This window comes from Schistosoma haematobium, chromosome 1 (genome assembly GCF_000699445.3).
Source record: "Schistosoma haematobium chromosome 1, whole genome shotgun sequence".
Taxonomy (NCBI): domain Eukaryota; kingdom Metazoa; phylum Platyhelminthes; class Trematoda; order Strigeidida; family Schistosomatidae; genus Schistosoma; species Schistosoma haematobium.
The window spans coordinates 63,137,854-63,164,534 of record NC_067196.1 but is presented as its reverse complement, the minus strand read 5'-3'; the positions used below and the strand labels follow the sequence as shown (position 1 = coordinate 63,164,534).

General features: G+C 32.7%; 2 protein-coding genes across 2 annotated transcripts in view; one reads left to right on the top strand and one right to left on the bottom strand.

The window, feature by feature from the left end:
* The window catches only part of MS3_00001823 (uncharacterized protein), a 46,896-nt gene extending 30,411 nt beyond the window's left edge, over positions 1-16,485 (top strand). Inside the window, exon 4 of the mRNA XM_051209323.1 lies at positions 16,000-16,485. The gene's annotated coding sequence lies outside the window, so the exon portion shown is untranslated. The remainder of the gene's footprint in view (positions 1-15,999) is intronic.
* Positions 1-26,681, bottom strand: part of MS3_00001822 (uncharacterized protein) — a 56,202-nt gene that overhangs the window by 18,762 nt on the left and 10,759 nt on the right. Inside the window, exons 8-17 of the mRNA XM_051209322.1 lie at positions 23,996-24,044; positions 21,586-22,028; positions 20,537-20,905; positions 16,022-16,155; positions 14,135-14,486; positions 13,043-13,192; positions 9,249-9,652; positions 6,011-6,176; positions 4,992-5,230; positions 3,322-3,605 (exon numbers count right to left, since the gene is read on the bottom strand). Of these exons, the coding sequence (XP_051074765.1) occupies positions 3,322-3,605; positions 4,992-5,230; positions 6,011-6,176; positions 9,249-9,652; positions 13,043-13,192; positions 14,135-14,486; positions 16,022-16,155; positions 20,537-20,905; positions 21,586-22,028; positions 23,996-24,044 (2,590 nt within the window). The remainder of the gene's footprint in view (positions 1-3,321; positions 3,606-4,991; positions 5,231-6,010; positions 6,177-9,248; positions 9,653-13,042; positions 13,193-14,134; positions 14,487-16,021; positions 16,156-20,536; positions 20,906-21,585; positions 22,029-23,995; positions 24,045-26,681) is intronic.

The window sequence follows — 26,681 nt, the reverse complement described above, 5'->3', positions numbered from 1 at the left end:
TTGAATAAAAACGTCTTTATAGCTAAATAAATAGATAGATATAATTGAAGTTAAAAGAATCAACTCACACTAATGAGTCACATGTTTGTGAAACTGTTTCCTACAGTATATTGTTAATACACAGTTACTACGTGGCATTTCATTATGCTCAATATCTTAAGAGTAGAAAATATGCAAAAATTTATCCACACATTAGAAAGCGCACTTTCACTCGATATTCCTCAGAAATAATCAAAACATTTAAAACCAAACGGTATAGCTGATCTAGATATTTTTCATCGTCATGGATTAGAAAATATGGCAGTCGTTTCTGTTCTGTAGTAGATCAGAATTTATACTAATAATCTTTCTATTAGGTAATTAGACTGAAGTCATATAGACCTTATTTTGCAAAATGTAAGATACATCAGTTTCATGTTTAACAAAGTAATTTTTATTTATCAAAATATAATAATCTCATTTATTTATGAGTTATTTAATGTATCCCTGACTATCCTCAGAAGTCAAGTTTCTTGGCTACATCACAGTCCCCAGTGAAGATTCTTCTATGAAGGTTAAAAAGTTGAACATAAGTTTTCTAATTGTAGAAGCATTTTGTCCTTCCTAGATTCTGACTGAGTTTCATCTACTTTGATAGGAGTTCAACTCGATTTCTACAACTCAAAATGTTTAGCTGGGATCATGTGCATTGAAAACTGTGCCGAATTCAATTAATCAAAATTGAGCTGACACTGTAAACACATATAAGAGGCTTCACACCTTTTATATTTCCATCAGTGTTAAAGGTCAGTTACCATTTCATAATTAATAACTTTGGTAACTCGGCTGAAGTATTTATTAGACAGACCATGTACAGTAATTTTGTGTCCTTTACTTTCTTTACGCTTCACTGTTGCATAATGTGGTGAGTTGTACTAATGAACATTTGTCTCAGGTAGTACGTTGTTCTGGACTCCACGACAAGTCGCAATGCCGATAACTGTTTGTAGATTAAGGATTTCAGAAGAATGTAGCATATATTTAATCTCCATGCTAGTAAAATCTTTTAATTTCGATAGTGTAATAAGAAGACGAAAATTATGAGCACTACCTTCGTCTTCTTATTACATTATCAAAATTTTATCAAAGGGACTAATTGCTTTAAAATCTTTTAATTTACTTTAAGAAGAAACAGATTTTCCGACGATTTGTTATATCCATAATTTGCTTTTACATTTTCTAAAGTTATTACTCATCATGTTGTGTGGTACCTCTTAAAATCAAAACATTTTTCCATATTACTTGGTTTAAATACACAGATTTAAGTAATCTTATTATATTTCTACTTTAGCATTTTATTTTTAAATGAAGACTTTCACAAATGCATCCGACATACAAATATATATTGGGATAAATTAAGAAATGCATTCTCATTTGAATGATTCTTTCGGTTAGATCATTTCTGATATCACTACTATTGTTGTAACTGTCACTTCTAATCATGATTACTTTGTGGAATTCCAAATGATATGAAAAAGAATTTTTGAAAGTTTCATGAGAAGGATCATCAGGCAACATAATTTTTTTTATAGAAGCTGAATTTTGATTTCCATATTTGAAAATTATCCTCTTCAGTTATTCATTCATATATATATATATATATATATATATATATATATATATATATATATATATTTCTTTATGCAAGTATACATGTATAAAGTGATGTATTTGTGGGATATAACATGAAGAGACAAACAAAAATAGTGAGTGAAAAATGGAGGGAAAGAAAATTTACTATAAGACATCAATGTCATGTTATGACAAAATCATAACAAACAAACAAACAAGAATTTATAGATGTCATAAGCCATTTCGGTATTCAACTTATTGGAAGGGAAACATCTCATGTATATCGATTATTTTTTATTCAAAATAATCTCTATAACAATATGTTTTATGTTTATTTCTAAGATATAAAAATTATTTCCGAAAACTAAAGTTATATCTCTTTTTAAATCATTTTTGAATACGTAATAAGATGGTTTGAAACATGAAGTAAAATTTTTCATTTTAATACTGAAGAATAATATAAACATTTAGGCAGTTCGAACTTCTACCAAATAAATTTAGTTTTTCTAGAAATTATATAATAGGAACAATAACGAGGCGGATTTGTAGGTATATAGCATACAATTCTCGTTGAACCTAGAACATAACATTACCATTATGCACTGTCCAATCACACTTGGCAGATCAGACAACCCGAAAGTCACGAGAACACCATCAGGGTATACAAAAGCTTAGGTATTGCTTTGAATGGTGACCATTCGGACATGTCTTAGATCTCCAAATTTTCTAATGAGTTGATATGTTAGGACATGAGTAAGCCAGATAATCGAAGCCTAATCTTATAAGTCGATGAATGATCCGTAAAATTAAAGTTTCACAACTTATGCTTTGAACGAATTTTGATTTTTTTTTTGTTAAGGATATCACGTCTACAAGTGTGTTGTATTGCTCCATAAAATGACTCATTTTACCTAGTTTTCTAACATTCACTATGGTGTTGCGTTAATAAATTGGATGGCATAGTTAGACATCCAAAGACTACATCAATCTCACTAACTTAAGGGAATTTTCAGATGACGTTAGTGGAGTTATTAAGTAAAGTTCGTGATTAATTGATTAGCTAGAATTATATGCTTGTAAAGGATACTGAAAAAAATGAGTATTTGATTTAGTTGAAGCAGTTTTGTGGAAATCGGTCTAATATGTAGGTTGCATTCGTCACAGAATGATATCATTTAAGGAATCGATCGAAACTAGGGAGCGCTGAATAGCATTAGAAGGTACAATTTCAACTTCACTCAAGTAATAATATAGGGTGTTGATCCTTCAGTGTATCTGCTGAGGTCTGTTTCACTCCCGACTTGTATGAACTCCATCTACGACAAATAAAACCTATGGATTAAAACAATCTCTAATTAAACTTTTAAACCAAACTATAATGATCAGCTTACTGGGGATTTCAAGGTTTTCCTAAAGTTATGGTAAGAAGTCATTTCTGGTGGATTTTAAACGTCGAAAGTGAAACAGTTCTCACCAATATGATTGGACGATAGTTACGCTATAGTTACGAATCGATCGAATTTGAAACTACCGACGCAACAGTTCTGCTGATAAAGTGTCTAGTGTGGAACCATAGTTCTTGGGTTGGAGTCTTATTAATTTTTTGTCCGCCACAAACTTAGCACTCGCATTTTAAAGGAGTAGTGCACTTTCTTTTGTTTGTAAAAGAAGTAACGATAATTCTAAACACAACATACAATAAAAACGTACCTGGCTTGATTTTCCCTTGATTTGGTAAAACCATAAATACGGGTGAGCCATTTAGATTTCGTGACCCACCTGTTTGATTTTCATCAATCTGCATTTGAAAATTTAATGTTATATTTGTGGGGTTATAAAGAGTTATTTGTCGTTCAATGAATCCACCAAGTAAAATATAACCGAAGTTAAGATAATGAGTTGTCTGCTTTAGGTTACTTGTCAGGCTTTGTTGTTCTGTCTTTTGCAACGAATAAGGTATACTTGCTAGTTCGGGTGGATCAATAAGTTCTACTCTGAAAGGAAAGATGTCAATCAGTAATTTTATATATTGACGTTTATAAGATGACATCATAATCAGTAAGGTGACTATATAACTTAAACAGATTAATACATTTACCGGAAACTACTTCACACAACTGTAAATGTAAACGCTAGATAAGGTTATTTTTAACATTGTCAATTTGACATAAAACCCATACCATGGTTGTCTTGGTAGCTTCAAAAAAATATGTTAAACTATAAGGTATCATGAAACTTTAGAACTCTTTAAATTCATCTTGAATGTTATTGAGATAAAACTTTGTAGTCAGACGATTTAGTTTATTGGCCTTTTAAACATAAAGTCTTTTTATTTAATCCATAGAACACAGAATAAACATTAGTTTATTGAAGTGTCATACTCAGTACAACTTGGGTTTTCATATTTAGGTATTGGCTTATATCGAAATATTAGTAATGTAATGATTATTAGAAATCAGTTCTAGAACAGGTTTTCTATAGAGTAACATTTTTTATCCATAGTTTGGTTATATAGATCAATATAATTTAATACTCATTATTGTTTAGTTTATTGACTATCATTTAAAATTTGGTCGGATTTTTGGATGAAAATATACTTAACTTTTCTATTTTCACAATTAGTTCAGTCAGTCAGCTACAACGTAGGACCAGGCACATATATACATCGGTCCAAGTTGCCATACCTCATTAACACAACAAGATGGACACCGGATTCATAAAAGTAGTTAATTGAGAGGTGGTAATATATAAAAGAAAGATTGCAATAAGGATATAGTACAGGAAGAAATAATTAGTTCGTAGAAAGAAAAATATGAAGCGATTTTAATCTCTTAGTTTATGGCAAGACAGAGAGTGTATACACCGACGCCATTGTGATCGATTCTAAGCCATGTCACACAGAATCTCCAACCATTGGTTACGATAGTCACGTGGACCCCAACCAAGTAGTCTACATCTACCAGCATGGCTCAGACTACAAGTTGGTGACTTCAAGCACTGATGCCACGTTTTGGTTTGGCGGTCCCTAACATTCTTCCAACCATCTCCAACACTAGTCAGCATTGCACGTCGTGGTAATCGGTGTTCGGGCATACGTAGCACGTGGCTCAATCATCTCAGTCGATGAAGATTCACAACCTCATCAACCGATTTACCATCTTTCCCTAATACCCTGCGTCTAACCTCACTATTACTTACCCGGTGATCCCAGCAGATGCGAGCAATATTTCTAAGGCATCTGTGATCAAATACTAGTAGCTTACGAGTGTCTTCTACTCTTAATGTCCACGTTAGTATTTAAAAATTTGATTAAATCATACCAATGGGCTATAGAAAAATTGGGACAAAATTAATTGAAAATTGCCAAATATCAAACATACATTGGTGTCACGCAAATACCAGAGAATTTCACATGTATAGGACAAAATTCATTAACATTTATCCTCGTAACTTTATTGTCTATTGGGTAGGCGTCTAATGTAAATATTTCTGTACAATAAGTTTGTTTTGGATTCGGTGTGAAAGCAAAACTTAAACTGCATATTTCACGTGATTTGATAGACTCTTTAAATTGGATAATTTCGAAGGCTCCTACTGGATTTAACGGTTTTGGTTTGAGCTAATATTTAAAAAGTAGGAAAAAAACAGTTTCTTTAGATGATCAAAAGTTATTATTGACACAAATAATTGCATTACGTTGATATTTACAGTTATGTACCATAATTGGTTAAATATTATACTTAACGACATATGGTGGATGTTATTTAAACTATTTGTTAAAAATATAATTAATTATTCCCTGTACTTAATTTCATTTGTTAAGCCTTATGAACCCTGTTTGACCAACTTCTAGTGTATGTTTGAATATTTTAGATATAACCCATCGGTTTTGTATGTACTAATCTCCATTACCTAGTCATATATACAATTAAAGATGATTATATCTAGAAAAGTCTGTAGACTTCATGCGATTTACCATTGAACGATCTTTCTATAACTAACTATTTATTATACCTATTCAACCGGCTAGACGAATGAGGAAACATATTTCAGGAATATCAACATAATTAGATGACTGAGAACATCTGAATGTGTAGTTTAATGGAGTTTTGTTCTCTGAGCTGAATGGTTTGGTCGTGGAGCCTCCCATTCCATAAATGTTAATCCAAAATTTTATCCTCAATCCAAGTAATGATTACAATTAATACTTCTAAAACAACAGTGATTCATAAACATGTTGAATTGAGATTATCTTTATGAGTTATTAAATAAAAGGTTGGACTGAAAAACTATAGGAAAATAGTCTCAGTTCCTCGTTTAGTAGGTGCTCTAATCATCAAATAAATTGAGCCTAGAAAAAATAAACAATACTAAGTGACATGAAAAACCTTCGTTTTACCTTTAGGGAATACGGACTGATATTTTTAACTGTCAAAATACGAATATTACGCTGACCAGCGCAGATCGCACCAAAATCAAGTTGATTATAATTTTTATTAGATTCAATAAGTAACGCTGGTCTTATTATCGGACATATCAGTTCAAAAAATAATGTATTTTCTTTCCTAGATAAGAAAAGACATTTTTAAAAACATAAATTAGCGCAAGGTAATTGAATACAAAAATACAAAATATTACTTTATTTAGTAAGTCCGTTAAACCACATAGAGAAGTTGAAGGGTTTTCATTCGGGAAATTTACAACGTCTTATGGCGAGAGGCAAGATTCACGAAGTCAGTGAACGTTCTGATAACCGGAGAAACAAGTATTGCAGGAAGGTGTAATGTTCGAAAAATGTGGCAGACCAGGGGGGCTGCGGAAATGAGGATATACAACTTTGTGGTTCTCGGAATAGGTGAAATCCAAGGTGGACAGAAAAGATAAGCTTCAGGAGAGGTGCTATTGTATTCTGGTCATGAAGAACGAAAATGAATCATACATACGGGGAGTTGCACTGATGCTGTCCAAAAAATCACGGAAAGCACTTACAGGATGGGAATTTAATTTACCCAGGGTCACCGAAACATCGTTCAAAACCAAGAAGGAAGTAATTACAATGAATATCGTTTAGTGCTATTTACGCGTCAGTCATAGAAGACTAAAGATCAGGTTTATGAGAGGCTGAAGTCAATCGTAGTGAAATATTTAAGAAAAGACCTGACAGTTCTGATGGGAAACCTGAACGTCACAGTCGGAATAGACAACACTGGGTATAAAGATATTATTGGACGACATGAAGATGAAGGAGCAAAGAAAATAGTGCGAGATTTTCAAATCTATGTACTTTGATCGTACTAAAAGCTATATAGAAATGTTTGATCATTTGAATTTAAGAACATACTTATGAACATTAATAACTGACATAAAGTTTCCAAGGGTACTGTTTACTCAACTATCATGATATGGGTTGATTGCGTAGACACTCCTTTTCTAACTAATTGCTATCTAGCCCAAATAAAACAGGAACTACCTTGTTTATCGAGGTAGTGATATGCATAAATCCTCCAAAATGAGTGTGGTTTATAGTTTGGTTTATATATGCATGCTTGATTAGAAGACTGAATTTCCGTGATAAAATGCTTAACTTTGCAGTTGCTAAATATGGGTAAATAATCTATATACATTGGTTATTTGCATCTTTCCGCTGATGCTTAGGACTGTAAGTGATCGGTTACGTTTGACATATCTGCATCCCTTGAGGACTGCCTAGATATTCCCACTAAGTCACGTGTATTTTAAGGAGAGATAAATGGTGGCTAGCAGTGTAATTCAGGATTTGTGTCTCGTTCTATTTGGGACTCATCCTTTGGATATATCTGCATGCAAAAGTTGACATTCAAACCGGTACTCAACTGTGGGACCCAGGTAAATCCAGCTGACGGGTCCCGAATAGGATGTGATTGGATTCCACCTCTGATTAAAATAGGTAAGTAATATTGTCTTTTAATGGAAACACAATTAAAACAGTTGTATCACTTCTTAAAATGGACTTTTCAGGATAATGAAATACTTCAATACTTGTGTGATGAAGCTATCTACAGTATAGATAGTGATACTGATGAATAACTATAAATGATGCAGAAATAAGTTATGAAATCAGCTTATGTTATAATCACTACTACTATGATAAAACGTTTTTATATAGTTTATCAGTATACGAGAGTAGGACAACACTGGATGTAATTGTAAGCTCAGGATATTCTTTAATACTTTGATTTCAATAAATTTTAATGACAATTATTTATTGTAATTGCAGAAACTATCTCTCAGTCATTGCATAGCCGGAAATGAGTGATTATAACTTTAACTTAAATGTAAAATCACTTAAAAGTAGTATTCTATTGGCAATAATTATTTTAATAGTTGTTTTTAACTAAGAACTGTGCGTAGACTAACGATTCTCCAGTGTGACATTATGGTAACATCATGATTCAGTATAAATATTATTTGGAATAAATTATTGCGCCTGATTTCATTGATATATAAAGTTGAAAAGAGTCATTCACTCTCATTTCTATGATACTTTTGAGTTTGTATACTTTGTTTATTTTTTTCAGTGTACGATACGGCATAAATTTTGTGCGAGTGAATGATCGATAGTAACTGATATTTGATGACAAATGACATCAGTAGCAACTATCTTTTGATTTTTCAGAGTGATTACGCAAAAAATAAAACGCTTTTCATTTAGATGAAGATGTCATTTGAGGTTCAAGTGATCCTCTTTATATCGGTATATTTTGTATGTGCTTGGAGATGAAATTCAGCAGACACACGTCTTCCTACTTCAAATGCTTCATTTTTTAGTGCCTTTGCACCCGGATGTCGTAGCTCCTACTAAAAGCCGAATGGAATATATTTTCCTTAAAAGTCCCAACATGTTGTGACTTGATCTTCTGCGTCCAGATAGCCCCTATCTTGTTCAGCATATATGATGTTTGCATTCTTACTTTTCAGACTGTATCATTGTTGATATTCCTGACTGAAGTCGATTAGTGTTCATTTCGATTTGTGAATCCCGAGTAGAATGTGTGAATATAGCTTCAATAGCCATAAAATCTTGCTCACACCTTCGTACCTGTTGAAAACGCTAGTGGTTATCTGAACTCAATAGCTCTGCAGATAACGCTTTAGATGTTTGAAGCGAAAGGCGTTACGTGAATAACAGCACTGGGACTTAGGGACATCTAACTAACGAGTTATAAATGAAAAAAGTGCGAATTCTGGATTGTACTGGTAATCACATCAGATATGATAAAATGAAGTGAAATAACGCAGTATCGAGGTGATTCACTTGAAGTGCATATAAGGTAACATAAATTGATCAATTAGAGTTTGAATATCACTAATGAATAATTAAAAGCTCCTGTTAATGCCCTTAGTATGTTTAAAATCCACACTTTTTGAAGTATAATGTTCAGTTAACAACTGAATATTATCGCTTAACTCAACTCTCGTAAAGATTATTAAAACAATTATTAAGGTGAAAATCATATAATTATTTTATTGTTGTTTTAAATTATGGGAGTTCATAGACGAACCTTCTAGTTGATTGTTGGACAGTGCTGTTACTTTTACAGATGAATCTGTGTAACTGATTGATACAACTCACTAATAATAAAAATAATATATCTTACTTGTAAGTGGGGGAGGGTTTAGCTGCAGTATCTGAGCCAGGTCCATCACCAACAAAACATGCTACACGATAAACCACATGAACTCCAGGCCATGTATACTCGCCTAATTTAATCACAGACAATTCATTCGCTTCTGTTAATGGTTGAGAAAATTCCACTTCTTCTGATTCATTTCGATTACTGAAGAAAGTAGGTGGATAATATGGGTAATAGGTCAGTAAAGAGTTAAATCCTTTAGTATATTCAACACTTCCTTCGTTTATTGAGTCTGGATCGGTTGGGAGGATGAATGTATCAGTTTCCGAGGTTGTCTTTTCATCGGGGATTTTCAACGTTTTTTTGTCTGCAATCTTGTCTTTTTTAGCAGGTGTAATCTGACCCGCTTTTGAGACAGGTTGATTTGCCTACAAAAATATTATTCTAAGAATTATTTCAGCGAATTGACAAAATCATTAATGAACAGTGTTCTAAGGCTATTCAAGGTGATATAAAAAAACTGAGGGATGGAAAAGGGATTTTTTGATGAATAGGAAGTCCGATAAATTCCGTAATTGTTGGTACTACACTGTAGAACTTGTGTTTTCATTTGTTTTAAACTATTCTTCTGAATTTAGATAAACATCGACCTTTATTAACACTAGGAAGATATACGTTTTAGAATTCTTCATATAGAGAAGGCTTCACCCATTGGATATTAGTTGGTGTTAAGTTTGTTTTACATTGTTCTTACTCATTTTTTTCCAGTCTTTTGTATATTGTCTTATACTACTTATTCACATTCAGTAAGCAGCTGTATTCCGAGCAATTTTTAAACTTATGTTGTAACGCAAGTTGTGTAATATTCTGAAATATTTACATATACTTATAACGTTTATTGTACTTATAATTATATTTATCATTATAATTACTTTACCTCAATCACTTTAGCGGTTACCTACAATTTTGTGCATTTGTTTAAACGCAACAGTTTTCATATTGTTTTGCTCTTAGTTCAGGTTTTGGTTGTTGATAAACTGTTGTCAAATTTAGACACAGTTATCAGCTGTCCCTTGTACTGTCATACGCTGTAATTATTCTTTATGTTACCGCTACAGGAAGCCTTTTTATTTCATACAGAAGGACGCGTTTAAACGCCTTAGACACCTCACAAGGTGAGGTTTGTAACGAATTTTTGTGTATTATTCAATAAACAACCACTATTGTAGACAAATCGTTGTTTTGAGAACTTCGGTTTTGCGCGTATCTCAATCGGGTGACCTGGACGCTTCGATAGATCTAACAGTTGGCTTATATCAAATACAAATGAACTCTCCTATCAATAAAAAACAAGTGACGAGAATACTATTAACAACATAAACATTCTTGTGCGTAAAGAATACTAAAGTCAGGGGAACTTCTAGCATCTAGTAAATCAAACTGGATTATAAACTATAAAATAATATCAGTCAGCAGTCTTGAGGTCTGTGAAAGTATGACATATTAGCAATGAATATATCAATAGATTATTTCAATACTAATATTTATTAGCACAATGATTCAAACACAAATGTCGGACTGCCAGTTGGTCTTTTGAGCTAATTAGCTAATTTGCAAGGTCTTACAAAACGTTCTAAGTTAATTTACAGCTCTTCAAATGAAGGTTATTAGACGAAAGACATTGAAATATGCTTGAATTTTGAGCTTCCCATAAGATTTAAATTATTATCATTTTTATATTCACACATTCTGTTAGATTTTATTTTTCATGTTATTAGGAATAATAGTGTTATCAATTAAATATTGTCAAAATGAGCTAAATTTAGTGAAATCGAAATATCACCTATATCCAAAGGTTGATTTCTTGAACATACGACTAGAAGCAATATATATCGTAGTGACGGGTTAATTATATGATATTATATTAACTGTAAGGCTGGATGTTCGTAGTTGGACTGATTGTACTCTACTGTATTTGTAAGTTTTTGTTGGTAAATCCTTAAAATGGAGAGGAAAATGTTTAAATTAAAAACATGTTTCAGAAGATTCAAAGTTCTAATCGTTCTTCTTCATTATTTAGGATCATATCTAGGATAGATTAGTGCTCACAGCAGGTGTCATAAGTTTGGTTTGTTGTAAGCCATCATCTTAATTACATGGAACATAGTAGCAAAACACTGTAAAGTTAGTAACATTTCACGATTAACAGCTTCTCACAGTAGTTGTATTTTAAGCGAGACCACCGGTAATTTCTGATCAGTAAATACAAGATTAGAAAAGTCATTCATAAAAAGTTTGAATAGTTTGAAAGTGTTTAAAATGTATATAGGTCAATAAAAATCTTGTGACATCAACCTAGTTCAAACAATTGAATTGGAGAGGGCATTCATAGGAATGAAAAATATGTATTTAGATAGAGATGCTGTACATACTTGCAAAAGGATTTTCTTATCTACTGTAATGTGACAGAAGATATTTTAACCTGTAAGTTTCACATGAAAATAAATCTGATATTTGCAACAGAACACTTTGCATATGTCGATCCTGATGCTTTTTTATTTCAATACAGAACGTAAGACCGATATATGTTTCATGTTTCAAAATTCAAAAACCAAACAAAAACATTTTAATTCTAAAAACGTCAGTCAGTCAGCAGCAACGTAGAACTTCGTACGTACGTACATCAGTTCGAGTTGCCGTACTACATTAGCACAGAGATACAATTATCGATTCAAATCCCGTAGTGGTAGAGGTAGTAAGAGTATAAGCAGTAATCAGAAACATTAGGGTTTAACGATGTTATTCAAGGAGTATAATACAATGAAATAAATTTGGAAAGAGAAAAAAAGGTACATGAAGAATTTAGAAGATTAGAATTTGGGAGAACACAAAGAGTGGATGCACCTGCGCCATCATTCAAGGTCTCTAACCATCGGTTGCTATCATTTCGCGGATCCCAACCAGGTAGTCTACACCTACCAGCATGGCTCAGTCCACTTGTCAACGATTTCATGAATTTGTGCCATAATTTGGTCTGGCCATCCCTAGCTTTCTTCCAACCTACACCTACACCATAAAGCATTACACGTCGAGGCAGTCGGTGGTTGGGCATACGTAACACGTGTTCCAGCCATCTCAACTGATGAAGTTTCACTACGTCATCAATTGATTTTCCATCCTAACCTAGTACCCGTTTCCTAACAACTGCACTACTTACTCGCTAGTCTCAGGATATACGAGCAATGCTTCGAAGACACCTATGATCGAATACTAATAACCTACGAATATCCTCTACTCTTACCGGCCATGTTTTTTTTAATTCTAAAAAAGTATATGATAAGTTTCTCATTTTGAAGACAATATTCACTGAAGACCGAGATCATCAGAAGATAAGTAATTTTGAAATGAATGTTAGTTTATTCTGAAAGTTCTTTCCAAAATATTTTAAACTGTGAGGAAAAAACTCCTGATTAAAATTCAAGAAAAGTTTCGACCATAATTAACAGTTATGTGTAATGAAATAACTGAAATTTCTCATATTAAAAAAACACCATTCTGAGATGGTGAAGAAGATTTGTAGCTCAGGTAGAAAACTATTCAAAACAAAAAATAACATCGTATTATATGAGGAGTCCCACAAGAGGACGAAACGGCCGTCCATTGCTTCTAGGTTTTCCATGGTGATCTAGTTTCAATTGACTCATAATTTCAGTTATTGAAATTACTCAAATCTCTACAAAACCCCTTCTGATATATGTGTTTATTACTTAAACTTTATATAAATGATGATAGTATATCTATAATAAATCAAATATTACCTTATTAAGTTTTACAGTTTTATCTTCTTCATTTACGAGGGATTGTTCTTTTTTTCGTTTTTGTTTATCTATATCACACAATCGACTTGCTTCTCTCTGTATACATTGTTTATTTAAGCATGGTGAAAAACGTATATTTATTTGTTGACTCTATATACAATACAAAAATGAGTAGTTTTTCGTGTTAAATAGTGATAACATAGAAATGAATTTGAATATACGTTTTAACATACATTTTATTAAGCAAACTTAATTGTAAATAGTATTATTATAATAAAATCTGTGTAATGTTAATATAGTTTAAATTTTATGCTTGGATTTACAATGCATCCAATTTGAAGTTGGGAGAAAACATTCTTTCACAATGTTCCTACCTGAGAGAGTAAAATGTAATTGTATGATACTATTCTGAACTTTAGACGGTATACATATTATATCTTAGGCTATAAGTTTATCTATTTGAATTGATTAATATTCTACAAAATCTATTTTATTGTAGTTTAGCACACTGACTCAATACAGAACTTGTGCTATATGAGCAGAAATATTTATACTGGTTATTTCCTGAAATTCGCCAAATTGCAATATAAATTAGTTTGAATTGGTCCCCTGACTGGATGAAGTTTATGTATAATGAATTAATAAATTTAAGTCAGTGACATGAAAATGAAATATGACAAACTGTTTGTTACGATAATACTTTCTGATTGAGATCTTGAACCGATTGATGTTAGACCACCATTGAAAACCTGGAAGCACTGGACGGACGTTCCGTCCTATAGTGGGACTCCTCAGCAGTGCACACCCACGATGCTGCTCATGGGATCCGAACCCATGGCCTTCAGTCTCGCGCGCGAACGCTTAACCTACTAACGGTGTCAGTATCCAACCTCAACCAATCCATGAAATTGCATGACTATCTTTCATTGTACTGAGGTAGATACCTGTCTTTACCCGACACGGAATAACTCCACTGGCCTCCAGGTTTTCAATGGTGATCTAACATGAATCGGTTGAAGATTTCAATCAATAACTTAATAATCTCCAGCCCTATAACCGATAAAAACTTTTTGAGAAAAAAAATTAATTTACTTCTCCAGGTTTTAGTGTTCCAGTAGCTGGATAAAAACTAATCAAGTTTGATAAAATTGATTCCAACAGATCATTTGATAGATTATCTTCTGCAATTAAACCATAAGAATTAGTGATTGTAGCTTTTATAACTTGTAGTTCAAATGCTCTAGGTCCTACTGGAACAGGTTTTGTATCTGTACCAATACATGGTTGTACATGAGTAAAAGGATTAGCTAAAGTATGGTGATTGTGAATTTTTAAATTGCTTGTATTTGATTCACTGATAGGTGTAGGATTAAAATAAAGTTGATTGGTAGATAAACTTAACGGTGAGTAAACCCCGACACCAGTACATTCTGTAGTAAAGATACTGATAAAAAAATCAAACAGTAAAACTGAAGTATATACACTATTTAAAACATGGTAGAATTAAAAATCGAAAGCAGTTTGGTGAAGATTATTAATTTTTTAAATAAAAGAATCTTGTTTAGTATATGGTAATTTGTGGAAAGAGAAATATAATATTCGTGAATCTTCATTTATAGTATAACAAGCGTTTACAATACAGGCGATCTAATGGTATTTATCAAAACAATTGCTTAGTAATCTTTATGATAATAATTATAGTTAGGATAGCAACAGTAGTCCAGGCCGGTAACAAGTTTGAGTGCTTATTTGGAAGATAGTTACTCGACTCAGAATCTAGGACACGATTTAAAATTTAATTTATTACGTCCATCTGATGGATTATGCAATTATTATGAGTGAATTCTAACCTAATTTTTAAATCTTTGCTTAATGTCATGAGCAGAGAAGGAATGCTTTGGATCCATTTTTCTCTCTATGAGATTTTTAGCACTGATTTGAACTTGCTCTAGATGGATACCTAGTTTAATCATAGGTGTTAGAGTAGTCAACAAATTTACCTGTCATGAAATTCTTGCCAAATCCAATGTTATGAGATCTAGTTATTGATATTAAACGCCCTGTCATTTACCACAACCTGTGACATCCATCTTTCTGTCTATAAAAAAGCAATCTGTTTTATTATTCGGTTGTCAAATATTTAATCCAAAGGTATGTTTTTCCATAGAGCAATTAGAAGACGGATTTGTTCTGAAAAATGTGATGTATTTGCGCCATACATTTCGAACAATCTGGTCACACATATACTTGTCAGGACATTTTATATGAAAACTAATAAAGGTCAATTAAATGAAAGTTCAAGTAAAAAAGGTAACAAAAGAGAGAGAAACATTTTCTTACGTCATATCGAAAGAATAAGAAATTATCGCGTTATCTTAGACCATAAGAGGTTACGATAAATTGTTTTTGTACACATTAGGGGGAGGGTTAAATTTACGAATAGCCAAGGCTTCAATGAACCTAAGAATTCGTCCTTGACAATTTTTATACATTTTAAAAGCTGTATTAATGTCAATTTTGTGCCCCGTTTCAATATGTTTCGCTATCGATGAACATGGTTTCCTACCTTTCACGCTGATCGGACCATTTGACACTGGTTTTGAAGCTATCTAGGAACATGTTTAATGACACTTGACATTGTTCGATTACTCTTCCCTATGTGTGTGTCCTTTGTGGACATAGGCCATCATGAAACAGTACTTTCGAATGATAGAACCACCGAATGAATAATGATTAGATTACACGTAAGTTTTTAGATGGAAGCTGTTAATAGCCTAATGAAACACTGAACGTTCGTCAACCATTGTTACAGATACTTGAGTTATTTTCATCATTACTGATTTCTATACCATACATTTTCTCATGCGTACAAAAATGGTAACAATCGTGTACATGTAAAAGAAACAATCTATACTCATTGAAAAATGTCTTATACATATATTTCTTTTGTTTTCCAGATATTATAAACTTACAACTTACCGTCCAATACCTGATTTACAAACTAAAACGAAATGATATTCTTTTGCTTTTTTTGGTTGAAACAATACTTCCAATTCAATTGTTTCTTTTCCAAGTATAACACCAAAACCATCATTTGGCTGAATATCAACAAACTAAATCCCAATAGAAAAAAAAACACAAAAACATTTCATCAATGGTTTAATTTATTCTAAATTATCTGTGACATTGAATATATAATGAATAATTTACACTATCAATAATTACTATTCTATCAATTATACTTTGAAACTGTTCAACGAAACAAGAAAACGTATTCATCACTCATTTGGCTTGAAAAGTTCTTTAATTATTATTTCATAATCCATATATATCTAACATACATTAAAGTTTCATTAGACATTAAAGATTAGAATGTGAACAATGAATATACGTAATAGAAGTTAAGTGAATATATTTAGTTTAAATAAAACAAATTTGAAAATGTTTTATTAAAAATTTCTTTGTTATTTACAAAATTGGCTATTCTAAATCCATGTTTTAATTGTTCTTATGTAAGTTGATATAACAATTTATGAATAACCTTTGATCAATGTTAAAATGACATTGAAAGTGTTCATCTACTTATTAAGGTTAAATATGGGTTATAAATTAATGTAAGAAAATAGGATTAGGATTTACAGTTGAACGTTAGAGTTAAAAATTATAGATAATTCCCACTTAAATATTAAAATTAAAACACGACGTTCAGCGAAGGGATCTCTTTCCAACGAATTTATTATCAAGCAAGGTACATTGGCCGTACCCAGCGCTCGCTTTCAACTCGGATACGGGAACATATCCCAACTTGGTTCTATAAGGGTGAAAGGAAAGCAATTAGGAGTTCTATACTTGAACACCTAATCGACTATAACCATTCTACAGATCCACAAATTGACTTTAAGGTTGTTTATATGATTCGTTCAAATCTACCTAGATTTCTTCGTATCCAACTCTTAAAAATAGCCGAAGCTCTTACCATCCAGGAGCTTAAACCAGAACTATGCGTACAAAAGAAGTACGTCTTATCGTTATCGTTACCTTGGCCTTAATTATTTTGATTATCCTATTATTATTGTTATTATTATTATCACTGCATTCTCCCCTCTATTTATATCTTATATTCTCATTATTTTATTCGTAAATGCTCATCATATCACCTTATTTATTTTTACACCTCTATGACCTGTAATTATTGTAACCAAAACATTTTAATCATTTAAATCATCTTATTATATTCACTAAATCTATAGTTATTATTCGTATTACGTAATCTAGTATTATAATCCTTTTATTACGTCATTTTGGTTATTCGTGTTCACATTTCCTCACGGAATTAGTACTTTTTCATATATATACGATTGTACAGCTTGGTAATGAATTCGTTGAAAAGAGATCCCTTCGCTGAACTTCGTGTTTTAATTTTAAAAATTATATTTAATGTTTTCATCACGAAATGATATCAGCTTAAATGCTGATATGGTGCTTCCAGGTTTTTCATAGTGGTCTAGCTTCAGTTGACTCATGATTTCAACTATTGAAATGGTATTTAGCTAAATGATTAGATGAATCTTTCACAAAGATCAAAGACCTGCCATCTTAAATCTGATTGGATTTAATGATATTAAAGAAGAAGAATAAATAGATTATATAAAACAGGTATACTCATACCCTTTAATATTACACTATTTGATAAAGCTTTTAATGGCCCGGGATCTGACTTCAATTAGATTGTATGAATGTTCGTTATTGAATGATTGCTGTTGAAATACATATGTCACCTATCCTCGTATATAATCATCGACTTAAATCGAGTTACTTAAATTAGTCAAATTCGAGAATTAATTTCAAATAGGTGTATTTCATGCAACTGGAGAAGGGAAGAGAAGAGAGCGAGGTGAAATGACGCGCGGTGGAGAAGGCATGTGAGCCAACTCCATTTAGTCAATCGTTAATCAATATTTATAGTTACACAAAATTAAGCTACAGACATGTGATGAATGGGATAAGATCGTTACACATAGTCAAGACTCAAGTGGAATGAATAGATTGACCTGTCCGAAAGCTAGAATAAGGTATGTGGGCTTAACATAATAATCGACACTACAACCTAATAGTTAATGGTAAAAACTTAACTGTACATCTTTAGCCGGAAACAAAATGAAACATTACTGGAATTGATCATTTTCGGAATAAAGCAATTTAAAATTGGTTGAAGTTAGACATTAACAGCGTTGGATGCCGGCTCATTGGTCTAATGGTTAAGTGCTCGCGCGCGAAGCCGGCAGGTCCTGGGTTCGAATCCCGCGGGTGGGCGGGTTCGTGGATGCGCACTGCTGAGGAGTCCCGTGCTGGGACGAAACGGCCGTCCAGTGCTTCCAGGTTTTCCATGGTGGTCTAGCTTCAATTGGCTCATGATTTCAACTTGTGAAATAAAATCTCCACCACATAGTAAAGATATATCATCCAACTACATTTACAGAGCGAATCCTTCTAGTTATAATTTTATCGTAGGGAATTATCCATCGGAACAACGTTAATATTTATCAAATATGAAGTAGAATTTGTCAGTGAGTCGTTTTTTTCAAAACGAATGGAAAAAGCCGGTAACTTAAAGATTATGATCAATTTCAATTAATAATAAATTCATAGTTGATTGTTTGAATTAAAACAAGCCTTCATGGAATCCTCAAGGCCAAAAGAAAAGAGGAAGACCAGAGAACACATTACGCCGAGAAATGGAGATAGACATGGGAAAAATGAACAAGAATTGGATGGAATTAGAAAAGAAGGCCCAGGACAGAGTGGGTTGGAGAATGCTGGTCGGCCGCCTATGCTTCATTAGGAGTAACAGACGTAAGTAAGTAATTTGAATTAAAATGTATATGGGCAAAGAGTACTTATTTAAAAATGTAAAGTGAAATATGAATTCGCCCCATGTATGATAATAGAAAATGTTGATTCTGACAATATAATTAACTAGTCGTTCATCAATTATTTCATAACTCAACGAGAAAAATAAGGTATTTTTTATTACATTGAAAGCTCTCTATAAAACATAAGTTACAAAGTGATGAATGGTCAAATAACGATAATTACTCTTTTATTAATAATGATATTTATTTAAACACATAGACATTGGTACAAGGAGGCATCAAATATATATGCGCCACACTTCACTCAATTTGTGGCTGAAATACTACTCGGGTGCCCAAACCGAAGGGTGCGGTTTCCTCTGAGAGCCACACCCCGAGCTTTTGACCTAAAGGTCTAATCCACAAGGAAATGGAGTAACGTTAGGAGATGCAGTCCTATCGTAGCCAATAACAAACAATAGTTTCATATACCATTTGTTCCATCAGGATCCTGGAGCTAATGTTCACTGTTAGTTTAGAATCAAGATTTTCCAACTCTCCTAGGTGGACCCTACGTATCCACCAACTCCGTTAAAGCGCCAGGCGTTCATTTTTCATCTTCTCAATTGTTGGGACGGTATATCCCCAAAATTCATATTTGTAATTTTATCATATCGATTAACTTATCGATTAAATATTTGAATGGAAGTCAAATGATGAACTTATCGATTAAATATTTGAATGCCTGTCGATTGATTAACTTAATGAGTCATGTTTAAAAAAAAACATTTTACTATGACAATATCGATTATATATATATATACGTCTTAAATTGTGTTTGAGTGCTTGCTTGCTTGCTCGTTTTCTGGCTGTTTGCAGAATATATTTTCCATACCAAGCTTGTACTTCTCCTTCTAGATAGCGGGGCTGGGACGCATCAATAGATAGATTACTGGTCTTTGGTCACTGAGTCTTGTTCTCGTTCGCACATTAAGTGAACTCGTGAAGCTTCAACCCTAACATCAATTTCGTGAACAACAGCCCCTCCGCGAGGAAGCGGTGCATAGGACTTTCCTGCCAGTGGTTGTATACGCGTGATCATATGACAGCGTTTCGAGAGAGAGATTGAACCCCCCCCACCCTCGACTGTACCGGGGGGTTTGTGGGCATTAGTGATACTGACAATAATAACAGTAATAAAGATGATAATATTCTCACCATAAATGATAAAATTGCTTGGTAGTGGTTTTGGGGAAAATAATTTATATATCTAATTTGTGGTGATTTCGGTTTATTGTAAGTAGATTCACTAAGGGTAAGTCACTGACAAAGATTCTAAAATTTTCAATTTATACTAGTATGTGCGACATTTTATTTTATAAACGTTTCAGTTATTAGCCAAAAAGCTGTTGTACATAAAGTTAGTTATCGAGAACTTCAGTTAAAAAACATACCATCAGGATATTGTGAATAGTTTTGTAGATTTTTATAATAATAACTAACTAATCTTTCTTAAAAAGCTGTATTTTATTGTGTCTTTAAAAATCTCTATTATTATTTAAAAGGAATTTTATTTTCACAGTTTGTACATTCTCTAAAAAAAGAAATATTATATGATCACATGAGTTAAACGAACACTCACCTCCGGAAGTTCGACAATTCCAAAATTCTGAGGCAACAAGCTATTATTTGTTATTAATAGTCGTGTTACTACAGTTTCATGAATTTCAGCAAAACCAAAATTGATTGGATTGGGAGAAAGGACTAAATCTGTTGTTGTAATTACAGCATCAACTATTAATTGTAGTTTGTTAGCTTGGCCTACAACATGAACAGTAACTGGTACTTGAAGTACACCTGTTAGGGAATCATATGATAACTTTGAGAGACAACTTCCATTCTCACTTTCTGCATGAGAATGACTGTTATCTGGATCACAGAAGTCTGCAAGGTCATCGGGTAAGCTGAGTTTTGGCAACAGTTTTACTTGGGCCAATAATCGACTTTCAGCCTGCAAAGCCAAATTATATAGATATATATAGATGATTTAAACTTAAGCAATAGTTAATCGCGATAAATATGGTTTATTAGTTTTCTAAGGTTCAAATGAAGCTCTTAATATTTAGAGCTAGACATATTTAGCACTGTGACTCATTCATACGAGTACATGTCTGTATACGTTTAGTTCCTTCATCAATTTTAAGCAGTTGTGTAAACTGGATTAGAAATCAAAGAAACAGTGTTACAGAAAAACGCTATAGGAACAACATTTCTGACTAGTCTAATTATTCAGCATACATATCCTTTATAAATATCTAATATTGATCTAAAGAATAATGAAATCATTTGCTCGATATTTTATTTTGAACGAATCCAAATGTAATCGGTTCTTATCGATTGACTCTGCCATCACAATATAGATGAGTACGAACAGGGAGTTACTAATTATTACGATTCTTAGGGTGTCACTTCAACCTCGAAAGAGACTTTTTAACATCAATTTATAACTTTTTAAACCTTCCTTGTAAAAACATTTTTGAGATAATGTTTACTAATTTTGATTCACGAATGTACCAGCTCATACTTAATGGATTACTGTACACTAAGAATTTGTTTTAATATTAAGAGAAAAACAATCTATATATCTTTTTATTTTCTGTATTCAATTCAATTTTAAGTTAAATAGCTTACTTGAACAAAACCAGTTTTTGGTAAAATTTTTAAATGATTTGAAATTTCTTTATCAACTTCAAATATAACTTTAAGAGCAGATTTTGTTCTATTATGTACAGCGAAACATTCTTGATATAGTCGATTAAACCAACATATTCCCATAGATAAATTCGATGTTGATAACCATACAGGAATATTTTTAGGATAACCAATAGCATGTATATAAATATCTGAACTATCAGGATCATCAAAATGAATAATAAATTTTTCTTCTTCCATAATAGATTCATTAATATTGATAGAAATATTATTAGGATTCCAAATAATTTTTAAATTCACTGAATTGAATGATTCTAAATATCCAGATTTTAATTCACCAGTTATAAAGTTAGATGAAAATTTGTTAAACGTAGAATGATGTTTTTCATTTTTATCTTGATTATTGTTTTGATGTTCTTCCACTGAAAAAAATGTTAAATATAATAAACCTTTCTAGTTGATTTAAACAATATTTCATTACAAATTTCTTCAGAAAAACAATAATAAAATATCAGGATATATATATATATATGTCCCGAATCTAAGTGAAGTTCAAAAGGCTATATTTAATCTGAAACAGGGAAGGGCAGCTGGTCTAGATGGATTAGCTCCAGAGGTCTTTAAGGATGGTGGTCCAACTTTAGCGATTAGGTTGACTAATATTTTAGCTAAGATCTGGGAGTTAGACGTTATTCCACCTGACTGGTCACAATCACTTATCGTCCCAATATATAAGAAGGGATTAAAATCATCCTGTGACAACCACAGAGGGATTAGTTTAACTAATATAGTATCTAGAATACAAGCGTCAATAATTATCGGTTACCTAATTAAGACTCGTGAACTACAAACACGAGAAACTCAGGTTGGCTTCAGACCTGGTCGTGGCTGCATCGACCATATATTCACCATTCGTCAGGTTGTAGAACACAGGTATACTTATTGGCGTCCGACAATAGTAGTCTTTCTTGACTTAAAGGCAGCATTTGACTCTGTAGACCACGAGATTCTGTGGCAGTGTCTGTCACTGAAAGGCAAACCTCAGGAGTACATAAACTTTGTGAAGGTTCTTTATTCGAACACTACTAATCGAGTCAGGGCTTATGGTGAACTGTCATCTGTTTTTGCAACCTCAAGTAGTGTTTGGAATGCACTTATCTCCCTCTAAATGAAAGTTGTTGCTCCAGGACTGGTTGCGTCAACACCTGAACTAAGGATAGGGAGTGAAGTAGTCGAACGTGTTGACAACTCCACTTATCTTGGAATTACGATCAGCCATGATGAAGGGGCGTCTGACGAAATCTCAGCACGCAGTCGAAAAGCTCGTTTGGCTTTTGCCAACTTACGTCACCTATGGCGAAGGCGAGATATCCGTCTATCAATAAAAGGACGAGTATACTGCTCGGCAGTCCGTTCTGTTTTAATTAACGGCAGTGAAACATGGCCATTAAGAGTAGAAGACACTCGTAAGCTACTAGTATTTGATCACAGATGTCTTAGAAATATTGCTCGCATCTTCTGGGATCACCGGGTAAGTAATAGTGAGGTTAGACGCAGGGTATTAGGGAAAGATGGTAAATCGGTTGATGAGGTTGTGAATCTTCATCGACTGAGATGATTGAGCCACGTGTTACGTATGCCTGAACAACGATTACCACGACGTGCAATGCTGACTAGTGTTGGAGATGGTTGGAAGAATGTTAGGGACCGCCAAACCAAAACGTGGCATCAATGCTTGAAGTCACCAACTTGTAGTCTGAGCCATGCTGGTAGATGCAGACTACTTGGTTGGGGTCCACGTGACTATCGTAACCAATGGTTGGAGATTCTGTGTGACATGGCTTAGAATCGATCACAATGGCGTCGGTGTATACACTCTCTGTCTTGCCATAAACTAAGAGATTAAAATCGCTTCATATTTTTCTTTCTACGAACTAATTATTTCTTCCTGTACTATATCCTTATTGCAATCTTTCTTTTATATATTACCACCTCTCAATTAACTACTTTTATGAATCCGGTGTCCATCTTGTTGTGTTAATGAGGTATGGCAACTTGGACCGATGTATATATGTGCCTGGTCCTACGTTGTAGCTGACTGACTGGTGTATATATATATGTCATACTTTAATGAGTAGAAAATTGTATTCCTATAATTTCACATACTAGGGATATTTGTAGACGATGCAAATTATCGTTTACTCAGAATTTTATTAGTGTAATATATATGAACTGATAATCTACCTGAAGTCATCAGAATAACAAATACAACATTATTATTTAAGATAGATTAATAGAATTAACAATAATCTGTATAGACCAATCTTATTTATGTATTAGTTAATGAGACTTATAAACGTATAACACAAATTTACATAAAATTACTCACTTTCACATAGAATGTTTTCAGATTCTCTTTCCTGAGTATTAGGTTCATTCTTTAAAAAGTATGAAAATTATATATATATATATAGTCTAATAGTTAAGTAAATTATAAACAATTTAATGACTAATAGATGTTTTTAGTTAGTGTGTAAATGAGAACTATGCGATTAGCTTCAAAGTAGCTACTCAGTCCACTCTTTTTATCTGAATGTATTACATAGATAAGATAACCTTTGTGGTTTACTTGCAAAAAATTATCTATTCAACACTTTAACAAATAATTTCAAGCTTCTACTGTAAATATTAATGACTCTCTTTTCGAATGGAATATTAACTTATTCTAATTGATTTCACTCTACGATCCTTATAGTTTTTTTTATCATGGAGCTAGCTGAATGGAAACTTTATATTGAATGAATATGAATCTCATTCGGTAAATCACTGATAGATATTTGAACGTATGCATCGATATCTTCTTTAAAAGTCATCAAAAAATTTGAGTCTTACAAGGTAGAAAAATCTTACAGAGAATGTCAGAATGAAGCACAATAAGGATTAACATGTTACAGTCTTGAGGTGTTTATAAAGTTTGTAAAGAATAGCACACCTTCCTTCAAAATATAGATATCAAACATATCTTTACAATAAACAATGGTATAAAAGATTATCAACTACAAATAAAAAGTGGAAAACATCCTACATACTCTGGGATTCGGCAGTCCTACTTTCTAATATCTCATCGCATAAATGTAATACTGAAGTCTGTTAAATGATTTTCTGAACATATTAAGGATATTTACTGATATTATCATTCACAAACACAAACTTTACTGACTAGATTACGATTCAATGATTAATTTGACGTCGTTTTCATTTTTTTAAGGAGTATCGAGTATCATCGGCGAAGATGAATGGTGGCTAGCAGTGGAATCCAAAACACATGTTTTGCCCCATTTATGACTTATCATCTAGATGTATCTGCATCACAGAATTATTGTTCACTCTAAGACTCGAACCCAGCACGTTTGCTTCAAACGCCATCGCGTTATCCACTTAACTACTGAGTTTTGATAGCCACCTGCTTATGCAATGGGGTGAAATTTACTTGTATATTCCCATTGGTGTTTAGGACTTTAATTGATCAGTCTATTATTTGCATATGTGCGTCCTGTGAACATCAACTCTTGGATGCAGGTAAAACTAGCTGACGAGTCCCGAACAGGAAAAAAACGCGCGTCCTGGATTCCACTGCTAGCCACCATCCACCTTTGCTGTAATACTTGTGACTTAAGGTAATATAGAGGCAGTCCACACAGGATGCGCATATGCCAAAAAGAGATTAATCAATTGAAGTTTTAAAAAACAATGGAAAGATACAAATAAAGAATACCAATTATTGGATATTGCTATCATAAATCAGTAGAACAAGTCAGAAATTAACTATAAGAGGTGTTGCATCCATGAATCATTAAATATTTAGAATAATATGAAACAACATAGTTTACAAAAATCAAGTCCTCATATCATTTTGTAGCCACTTTTATACGTAGATTCAATGCAGTTTTGTTAATAGGCACACAGGAAAGAATGTATATGTATACGTAAGACTTGAGAATCTCTTTTACGATTTCCGGTATAAAGATAGTCAAGAGTTTCAGTATCATGCTAGATAAACAAATATACGCATTTAGATAAGAAGTCAGTAAAAACTTTATGAATGGTAGTAATGAGATTGGACTTAACATTTTGAAGATTATCATTAAATCAGTTGAAGAGGGAACTGAAAGATGGGTTAACATCTGTTCATTGACATGTAATGAATGGAGCTTGGTATTCAATTTCAAGAATTCTTGGTTATGTTTCATCATTCAGTATTAAAAAACTGTGGTTAGACTACTTTATTTGCATTCCTTTTTATAATAGCATGAATAATCTAATACAAGTCATCGAAAATCCTTGACAGATTAATACAACAGAACAACTCTTAATAGAATTCCTTGATACACAAATAAAACTACTTTTGTAAGTAAAATATCAAAACTAATGTAAAAATTTATCCATCGGAAATCCCTAATGACAACTCCAACCTGGTCACCCAATAAAGGTGAGTTCTGTCAATAAACGATGGTATTCTCTGTTAATCTAAAACATTTTCAAAGTATGAACGTTTGGTAATTATTAGGAGAGTGAATTAGTGCTGTTACTTCACTTAGTCTACTTATGCCCGTGGATATCACATGGATAATTCTCGGTAATATTCACACAGAAAATACTTCGAAGCCTTTTGACACGTGAGACAACGCTAACCAAAATGTTATATTATGCGACTTCTTAAAATAATACACAACATTTAATTCAAATTCCATCACAGAATTTACCAGCATAGAACGTCCTACTGTTTTAAAAAATAAGTAGTATGAATACCTAACAAAATATCGTTTGAAATGGCTTGTATTATTATTATTAATGAAAGACATAATAATTGAAAAAGATTGAAGATTAAGTAGAGTGTTGACGACAAAATAACAGCATATTTGTGTTGTATTTAAATGTATATAAATTGCGTGTGTAGGAGTATTAATGATGTGAGGAATTAATAGAACTAAATACAGTCGTTTGGGTAGGCTATGCAAATCGAGTGAATAATCAGGCCTTTAATTCTATCCAGAGTACAGAGATTTAGGAATATA